This window comes from Sinocyclocheilus grahami, unplaced genomic scaffold (genome assembly GCF_001515645.1).
Source record: "Sinocyclocheilus grahami isolate Dianchi unplaced genomic scaffold, SAMN03320097.WGS_v1.1 scaffold457.1, whole genome shotgun sequence".
NCBI classification, from domain to species: Eukaryota; Metazoa; Chordata; class Actinopteri; order Cypriniformes; family Cyprinidae; genus Sinocyclocheilus; species Sinocyclocheilus grahami.
The window spans coordinates 405,096-415,090 of record NW_015505636.1 but is presented as its reverse complement, the minus strand read 5'-3'; the positions used below and the strand labels follow the sequence as shown (position 1 = coordinate 415,090).

General features: G+C 33.9%; 1 protein-coding gene across 1 annotated transcript; it reads left to right on the top strand.

Annotated features, from left to right (window-relative positions):
• The first annotated feature begins 5,205 nt into the window (after window positions 1-5,205).
• Window positions 5,206-8,345, top strand: slc16a5a (solute carrier family 16 member 5a). The gene is made up of 2 exons (XM_016234727.1): window positions 5,206-6,153; window positions 7,644-8,345. Exons 1-2 carry the CDS (start codon window positions 5,415-5,417, stop codon window positions 7,907-7,909), a joined length of 1,005 nt encoding a protein of 334 aa, XP_016090213.1. The 5' UTR covers window positions 5,206-5,414; the 3' UTR covers window positions 7,910-8,345.
• Window positions 8,346-9,995: the final 1,650 nt, after the last annotated feature.

Here is a 9,995-nt window from a genome sequence, read left to right as displayed (position 1 = left end):
AATATTTGGTTATTTGCCATGTTAGGAAACCACAATTTTACAATTCCCTGATATTTCATGACCGTGGGAACCATGTAAATAATACCATTTGAACTGAAGGTATACTTCACCCATAAACATAAATTCGACCAAACCCATATGACTAACTTTCGTCCATGAAATACAAAAGAAATTTGGCAAAATGAGTATAGGTTGTACAAACAAGAAATCCCACCTCCAAACTCATGGCATTACCTGAGCTCAGGGTTTCCCAAACAGGAGTTTGTGAGCTAATAATTAATTATATTGAATGTCATATTAAAACTGAAATAGTGATATATTGTATTAAATTGCTATTGTCAAATCAAAGGCTATGCTGCTTCTCTCTAACTCCATTTCTGCGCTGAGTTTAATGTCCATTTCGGAACACAATGTGTGCTACAGTAAGTTCACGTTATTTACAAGAACATTTGCATAATTTCCTAGATGTCCCAGAAGTAGCGATATGAGATATTCTAACACAGTACCAATATATTACAAAATAATACAAAAACATTCTGACAAATTCATGCAACCCTATATTTATAAATTATTTTAAAATAAAAACAATTAAAAAAAACACTAAAACATTATTAAAGTACTGAATTATTAACTTAAAATCTCAGGTATTATACTTCAAGTAAATATTTTATGTTTAAGTGTTTCAGTTAATGAAGAAAAAAAAAAGATTTGGGAACCCTTGAGCCAATGTTGCTGAGTCAAGCTGGTCAAAAATACAGAGCAATATTTTGAAAGCGCCACAGAGTCACAGTGTTTACATTTTTGGGGGAATCAACCTATGAATGGCTTACTTATACTATACTTGTGTATATTAAATCTGCATATTAAACTGGGTCAACCTTAACTGACATTTAACTTGCAAAAATACTTCCAATCCAGAGACTTGTTAATTTTGCAGCAGTTTTAAAAACACTTATCTGTATTTAATATTTTTATCATCCTTTATTAATAAAGCTTTTTTTTTTACATTCTGTAGCTCTATGCACAATTTTGTTTCCCAAACTCATGGCATTACCTGAGCTCAGGGTTTCCCAAACAGGAGTTTGTGAGCTAATAATTAATTATATTGAATGTCATATTAAAACTGAAATAGTGATATATTGTATTAAATTGCTATTGTCAAATCAAAGGCTATGCTGCTTCTCTCTAACTCCATTTCTGCGCTGAGTTTAATGTCCATTTCGGAACACAATGTGTGCTACAGTAAGTTCACGTTATTTACAAGAACATTTGCATAATTTCCTAGATGTCCCAGAAGTAGCGATATGAGATATTCTAACACAGTACCAATATATTACAAAATAATACAAAAACATTCTGACAAATTCATGCAACCCTATATTTATAAATTATTTTTAAATAAAAACAATTAAAAAAAACACTAAAACATTATTAAAGTACTGAATTATTAACTTAAAATCTCAGGTACTATACTTCAAGTAAATATTTTACGTTTAAGTGTTTCAGTTAATGAAGAAAAAAAAAGATTTGGGAACCCTTGAGCCAATGTTGCTGAGTCAAGCTGGTCAAAAATACAGAGCAATATTTTGAAAGCGCCACAGAGTCACAGTGTTTATATTTTTGGGGGAATCAACCTATGAATGACTTACTTATACTGTACTTGTGTATATTAAATCTGCATATTAAACTGGGTCAACGTTAACTGACATTTAACTTGCAAAAATACTTCCAATCCAGAGACTTGTTAATTTTGCAGCAGTTTTAAAAACACTTATCTGTATTTAATATTTTTATCATCCTTTATTAATAAAGCTTTTTTTTTACATTCTGTAGCTCTATGCACAATTTTGTTTACGATTTCTCCCCTTCTGACAATCCTAGGTAATGTCCCGATTATCTTGGTGGTTCTAAAGATTATTTTATCAGATTTTCTTGTGGTGTGAGGTGTGTTAAGAGTGACTGAATCTGCTCGGAAGAATGTCGGAGGCGCCCCGATCGCGAATCAGAAATCCTGATGTGTGGGGGGAACCCCGAGGACAAACGCGTGTACGATCTGGAGATTATCACGTGAAACGAAACAATATCCAATTAGAAAGCGAGCTGACAGAAGACGGAAGCATAACAAATGCAGTCATGGCGCAGCACAAAAGGATTTGGACAGCAGAGACGGAGGATCAGCTTATCGATTTGTGGCAACAGCACGAGTGGTTATACAGCGTGTCCATTTTCTGTCAAAATCATTCCAAACACTATCATCACAATTTCTTCCTGCCTATCGTTCGCCATGTTTATTCTCAAGTCTCGAGAGATTTTGCGAGATTTCCCATGTTCACAGTCGGGACTCTGGTTGAAAATCTGTTGGTGTGTGGTGTGCTGTCTTTGTCACATCGCGGCACATAAGAACAAAATGGTTAAATCTAGGATTTTTTGTCCTCATGTTTGTGGTCTCTCCCATTTTGAAAATCTTAAAAGATTTTAAAAACCTTTTAGTGTGTACCCAACTTAAGTCGCCAGAGGAAGTGATTATGATATCTTGTTTGATCTGTAAGAAGAGATAACAAAGAAACAGTGATTACATAAACATCCTTGTGATTATGTAAAGAGTTATCAGTCACTAAGCACTTTACCAGCTGACCTGATATGAATAAAATATGAAAAAAGCCAAAAGTGGCTGATTTCTTGAGCAATATCACACAAGAATCCTAATTAATCAGACCACCCACAAAAAAGTTTCAGATGTTAAAAATGTATGTACTGTAGCAACAAGCAGAGTTATGTGACCAGTAAAAATAAGTAAATGTGAAAAATAAAAGTAATTATTTATTATTAATTTATCATTCATTAATAGATATTATTATTATTAATAATAATAAAATAGTTTAAATGATTTAAACAATAAATAAATTTATTATATAGCTCAGATAGGCAGCATGGAAGTAAATAATACATGAGAATTTATTATATTATTAATGTATTATTAAATATAAATATATCATAATTATTATTGTCTGTTATATACTTTAATATTTTTTAAAAAATCTAAATATTTTTATTATCTTTATTATGATATATTATTATTATATTTATAATTAATAATATCAATAAAATATTATTTTTATTACTTACCAAATTGATGTATTTATTAATTAATTGATGATAAATTATTATATGATATATTACTAATAATAAATCCATTATTAATTATTTGATTATTAATGATTTAAACCATATATTGTAATAACATCAACAATTATTGTTTTATTTACAGTTACAGATGTAATGTATTTATTATTAATACTTAAATTATATATAACTAATAATAATAAATGCATTATTAATTGATTGATTATTAATTATTAAACCCCATATTAATGACAATAAATATTATTTTTATTATTATAAATACAGTTACAACTTAGATGTATATTCAGTTACAGTTTTGATAGTTTGTAATTAAATAATAGGTGTTTACTAGGGGTGCTCCGATTGATCGGCTACCGAAAAAAGGCCGATCTCAAGCTGATGATGCTGCCGTGAGAAGGTTTGGCACGACACGCAGCGGCACCGTCTCAGTCTCTGTCCGGCGCAGGTGAAATAATTATAATGCTGAAGGTGAGGTACTTGATTTACATGTTTACTGTGAATATGAACTCACCTTCATATTTCTTCATTAAATAACTTATAAAGTCATTTGAAAACCTTTCACAAACAGCGTGAGTGAATCACTCTGTCTATAAGCCAGCTGCACAGTTGACACAGGAATTGTCACTTGCACAATCGAGGCAGTCACATTTGTGCATTAAAGTGAATAATATTCTGAATATTGTACAGTTGGTTTGATACCTTTATCTCAAACTGTCAGAGTTTACTTAAAGTGGATACAGTACATAAAACATATGAAAAATATGGTTTCAGTGCTATATATAAAAACAATAAAGGCATCATCTGAAAAAAACAAGCCTTGTGCATTAAAGTGAATAATATTTAGATATTTTTACAGTTGGTTTGATACCTTTATCTCAAACTGTGTCAGAGTTTAATTTAAGTGGATACAGTATGTACAACATATGAAAAATATGGTTTCAGTGCTATATATAAAAACAATAAAGGCATAAACTGAAAAACCAAGCCTTGTGCATTATAGGGAATAATATTCTGAATATTGTACAGTTGGTTTGATACCTTTATCTCAAACGGTGTCAGAGTTTAATTAATTTAAGTGGATACAGTATATAAAACATGAAAAATATGGATTCAGTACTGTATATAAAAACACTAAAGACATAAACTGAAAAACCAAGCCTTGTGCATTATAGGGAATAATATTTAGATATTTTTACAGTTGGTATGATAGCTTTAGATCAAATGGTGTTGTCGTTTAATGGATTTATATTATTGCATACATTAAAAATTGTAAAATTATTATAAAAAACATAAAATTGTAATTCCAAAAACGGAGCTTTGTGCGATAACAGGTATGTTTTTCCGAACATTTTAGTATTGGTTTTATATTATAATGTCACGTAGTTAAATTGTTTAATTAATTTAAATGGTTACTTTTTTTTTTAATTCCTAGAAATTAAGCCTTGTGCAACATAAAGGGCATATATTTATGTCTATCTGAGTTAGTTTGGGCTCAAAACATAAAAGCTGCAAAGAGTTTAATTAAGAGTATATTTAAAAGAGTAAAACCCGAATGTCTAATGAATGTCAAACATCAAACTAACTTGACCGCCGTGCGCTAATGCACACTCGCAGCACACACACATAATGTTGAGCAGTTTAATATATAAATCTAAAGTAAATGCAAAAGTAAAAAGCATTGAATAATGTGTTGCTTATATTTATTGTGTTTATGTCTGTGAAAGATTGTATTACTGTACTGTGTAAAAAAAGAATTGCAATGCTGAAAAAGCATTTTCAGTGACAATGTTTGGATTTGAAATAAAAATATTGGATAAATGTTGTGTTTGTGGTAAACAGCCACGGATCAGTAGTGGACTCCTGTGTGAAAGCACAGTCCGTGCTGCTTCCCCTCTCACAAGAGTCACCTAAGAGGGGAATTCTTCATATTTTCAAAAATGAAATTCAGGCCCTGAATAAATGTCTAAAAATCCTGATTTGAGTATCACTATAAATGGTTATAAATTATAAAAAGAAGGCTTTAAAAAGATCGGTATCGGTGATCGGTATATCAGCAGATACTGCTTTCTGTGATCGGCCTCAAAAACCCTGATCGGAGAACCCCTAGTGTTTACTGTTACCAAAGTACAATGAACTTCATCCAGCAGTTAGTTCTGTATAATTCATAACTCTCTGTTTGCTTCACAGGTCTGGGTTTCTGTTTCAGCTTCCAGCCCGCGGTCACTATACTTGGCCACTACTTTGTGCGCCGTCGTCCTTTTGCCAATGCGATGTCCTCGACTGGTACTGCTCTGGGTCTGTCTACATTGCCTTTTTTAGGTGACTATCTGCAGAGTACGCTAGGCTGGAGAGGGAGTTTTCTGGTACTCGGTGCTGTGCTGCTCAACTGCTGTGTTTGCGGAGCCGTTATGAGACCCGCCAGGCCTCGCAAGCCCAGAAAGTCAGAGGTGATGTGCAACAGTCCCAGACCCGCAGGCAAAAAGGGATGTGTGCTGGGGATCTTTCAGGGTTTAGCATCGTTCCTCAGAAGACACATGGCCTTTGACCTCTTCTGTAGTAACCCGCGATTTCGGGTGTTTTCACTGGGCATCACTTGGATGATGCTGGGGTTTGTGGTGCCGCTTATTTACCTGGTCCCGTATGCAACAGCTCACAAAATGGATCCAAGCAGAGCCGCCCTGCTGCTCTCCATCTTGGGCTTTGTCAACATCTTTGTGCGGCCTCCCGTCGGAGTGCTCTTCAGCCTGCCCTGGTTTAAAGGTCGACACATCTACGTTTTCTCAGCCGCACTCCTCATAAATGGACTCAGTAATAGTATCTGCTGCATTTCTGCCAGTTTCCCAGTGCTGTTAATCTTTGTCCTGACGTATGGACTGTCCATGAGCCTGGTAGGCTCACTGATGTTCACCGTCCTGATGGACACGGTGGAGATGAGTCGATTCCCATCTGCGCTTGGCCTGTTGTCTATCATGGAAAGCGTCACGCTGCTAATTGGACCTCCTCTCGCAGGTAACATGAAAACCTTGTGTTTTGAATTATGTGTTATGTCACTGCCTGAATGTGTATGACTCACAGAACTCAGCCCAGACATGATCTATAGGCATCTAAACTCCAGATAACACCCTTTAAAACAGACAGAGACTGTTGTAAATGTGGTCATGCTGGTATTTCAACATTTGTACCTGCCCTAGACTTGAGACAACAAGTATGGTTTCTATGGACAGCAGAGGCTTTCATCACTACTTGGGTAGATCCCTCCATCAAAAAAGTATACTCATATTTTGATAAATTTTTTTGATAGTGTTATGGATATGTAGATGTAAATGGCCATTGCCTGCAGTAGAACATTTGTACTACAATTGCCACAACACATGACCACTTATATTTGCTGAATATATCTCTCTTTTTAAATCTTGTTTGCATTTACTAATGTGTAAATGTGTTTCATTACTACACTACTTTGGAATTTATATATATATATATATATATATATATATACAAATACTTACCTACATATTACAAATGTATACATATAAGAAAATATATAGGTAAATATTGCTGTTTATTATTATGTATTATATAAAAGGTATTATATATAAGCCTTTTATGCTCACGAAAGCTTCATTAACTTTAAAAAATACAGTAAGAACAGTAATGTAATATTATTACAATCTAAAATAAAAGAAATGTAAAAAAATATATATCTTAATGTATTTTATTAATTTGGATTTTTTTTAACCCTCATCTACAGTAGGTTGAGCATCTGCCTTTTATTTTTTTATTTATTTGTATTATTTAAAATAAACTAGAGCAAGCAAACATGTCATTAAAATGACTAGTTACGGTACCTACAAAATTCAATTTCCATTATAAATTCATATGAATTTTACCCTACAATCTTGCTGTTAATAAAAAGTCAGTGCACAATGCATTACCTAAAAAGTCAACTGCTCTTATCCCTGGTTTAAATCTGGCTCAGATCAGGAAATGAACGTTCTTTCCTGTCACGTCTCAACTGTCCTGTCAAAGTAAAGTCCCGAAAAATCATTTTACAAATTAATTCACAGACATTCCCAAACATTCTTGTCACATAAAGAAGAAATCACTATGATCCAGAATTAAAATAAATGTGCGATTGTGTAGCTAGCTATCAGTGAGGAGGGTCTGTGCCTGTGTTTGAGTAAAAAGAATGGAATGTCTGCTCCATTATAACAGCACTAATCTGGATTTACGTGTTGGTGGGAGCGAAGGCTGTGATCTCAATCTGGTCAAACTGACCGTTCTTTCTCACACACAAATATCCTTAGTTGGGTCAAGCACTGCCTAGCACCTAAGTACACCTTTTTGGCTTAAGGCTCACCCGTATCCTACCCCACTCATGCATGACTCATGTTTTGGTGGTTATTTTCAAAATAATGATGATAGAGCAGATTTTTATTGTATTTGAACATATGTAGATCTTGTAATATATCTGTAATATCTCTGCACCTGTGTTCCAGGAATCCTTGTGGACCGTACTGACCAGTACACGTATGTGTTCGTGGCCTGCAGCATCTCGGTGGCCTTATCAGCTCTTTTCCTTATGGTTTCCTTTTACTGGCTGGACTGCCGTGATGCAGCCCAGAAGAACAATTCACCAGCGTCTGGGTCTCCAGCTAAGCCTGCAGTCAATTTGGCCATGGACTGCCAGTTCAGCAGTGTGCCTACAGATAGGGACAAGACAAATAACCCATCATCAGAGGCAGAAAAAATCACAAATGTATGACTATCAGGTATGACTATCGTGATCCTATCAGGTACAGAAATGTTTCTTTGCCATTTATTAGTATCATAGAATGTGCTGTTTATAACTGTTTTATTTCAGCATCAAACCCTGGTTGTTTTGTACATTGTTATATGACACTGGTTTTGTAAACATCCTGTCTCACATCACTGGTTTGCCTTATACAGTATATTAGTGCCATGGCACTACAATTACATCCGTTAATGCAGTCCTCTGAATTCAAGTACATATTACAAACACTTCTTCATTCCCGATCTAAATGACAGAATGCTGAAGTTGTTTGCCAAGGAAATTAAGCTATTTCAAGTCAGGAAATGTTAATCTCATGCTTATAATATTCAATTTACCCATTTTTGCCAGTTACACTACTCTTCAACAGTTTGAGGTTGATAAGATTTTTGAAAGAAGTCTCTTATGCTCACCAAGTCTGCTTTTATATGTTTAAAATACAGTAAAATCAGTAATATTGTGAAATCTTATTACAATTTTAAATAACACTTTTCTATTTTCATATATTTTAAAACGGAAATGATTCCTGTGATGGTAAAGCTGAATTTTTAACAGCCATTACTCTGGTCTTCAGTGTCATATGATCCTTGAGAAACTATCTGGTGCTCTAGAAACATATCTTCTTATTATAAATGTTAAAAGCAGTCATGCTGCTTACTTCTTTTGATTTTATTTTTGTAAATAGAAAGTTTAAAAAACAGCATTTATTTGAAATAGACATTTTCAGACTTTTAATTTAATGCATCCTTGCTGAATAAAAGTATTAATTTATTTTCAAAAATCTTACTGACCTCAAATGTTTGAACAGTTCTATATATCACACTGTGTTGTTTTAGACACTTTTTGTGTCATAAGACCATGCACTGAAAGACCTGACCCTTAAGGAAGATTGTTGATCTGTTGCATTTACACATCCAGTTCCCAAAGGGTAGGAAATGTACTGTATAATAAATCATTAGAAATTCTTTTGCTATTATTGCACATAGGCTCATAAGGTTTTCTCAGTTCAAGTACAGACATTCTTTAACCACGATTTAAAACTCAGCCTTCATGTTTTCTGGTTCTCAGCGAGTGCTTGAGTATGACGATACTTAAATATGTGCCTTTGAGTTTGTTTGTTAGTTTCATAGGTTAGTACTGAATAAGATTGTGTTTGAACTAAGGGTGCAAAGGGCCTATTTTTATTGAGTGTCATGAATTACATGTCACATTTCACTTCTTGCTGTTGTTGGTCGTCGTAGTTGCTCTGTTGTTTTGTTACTTTGCCAAAGCAAATGACCAGCTTATATAAGCAGAAAAGGCTACGAGCCCCCTGAGAATCATTTATATCACAATGTATAATACAAAGTATTTACTACAATAAACAAGTTTTGTACTCAATTTAAATTTAATAATAAAGATGTAAGCAGATAAATGCTCTGTTTTTTTTCTTTTTCTATCAGTAAACAAGCATAATTAGGTTTGGTTTTTTATTTATTTTTATTTTACCTGGGTAACCCGTCTTCACTTTCTGGTTAATGTTTGCAGAAAAGTCCAACATTTGTGTGAGCGTTCCATAGATTTGTTTGAAGAAACATTCTATCAGACAAACAATGTGTCAGACAAAGTGTTAATAAATTGAATTCTGTTATCGCAAGCAAATTATAACTGTGCCTTGAAACGTTTCCTCAAATAGAATGTAAAAAAATAAAGTTTAATAAATGCCTATAATGATATTAACTGTTAGTGTCAGCTTCATTGTTAAAATCCTCCTTTACACACTTGCTCACGAGAGAAACGAAGGGCTGCTCATTCATGAAATCGCCCATATAATTCATGATATTTGCTAAACAGCGCTCTCTGCTGGACACTGTGAGAACAAACAGCGTCCACTGCTGGTGAGTCGACAACCGACGGAGCGTACAACGTCATGATAAGCACTACATACAGTAGCAATATGAGAGAACGTGTTTAGTGCACGCGACCTCGTTTTAAGGAAACGATGCGGTCATTAAATGCATTTTCTAAATCGAGTCTTATTAACGCGTAATGAAACTGATAAACAGCTTTGACCCCGCCC

Bases quoted from the DNA above. Each gene is read 5' to 3' on its own strand.
- slc16a5a (XM_016234727.1), top strand. From the start codon at position 5,415: ATGTCCTCGACTGGTACTGCTCTGGGTCTGTCTACATTGCCTTTTTTA. The intron at 6,154-7,643 runs GTAACATGAAAA...CCTGTGTTCCAG, and splicing joins AATTGGACCTCCTCTCGCAG to GAATCCTTGTGGACCGTACT.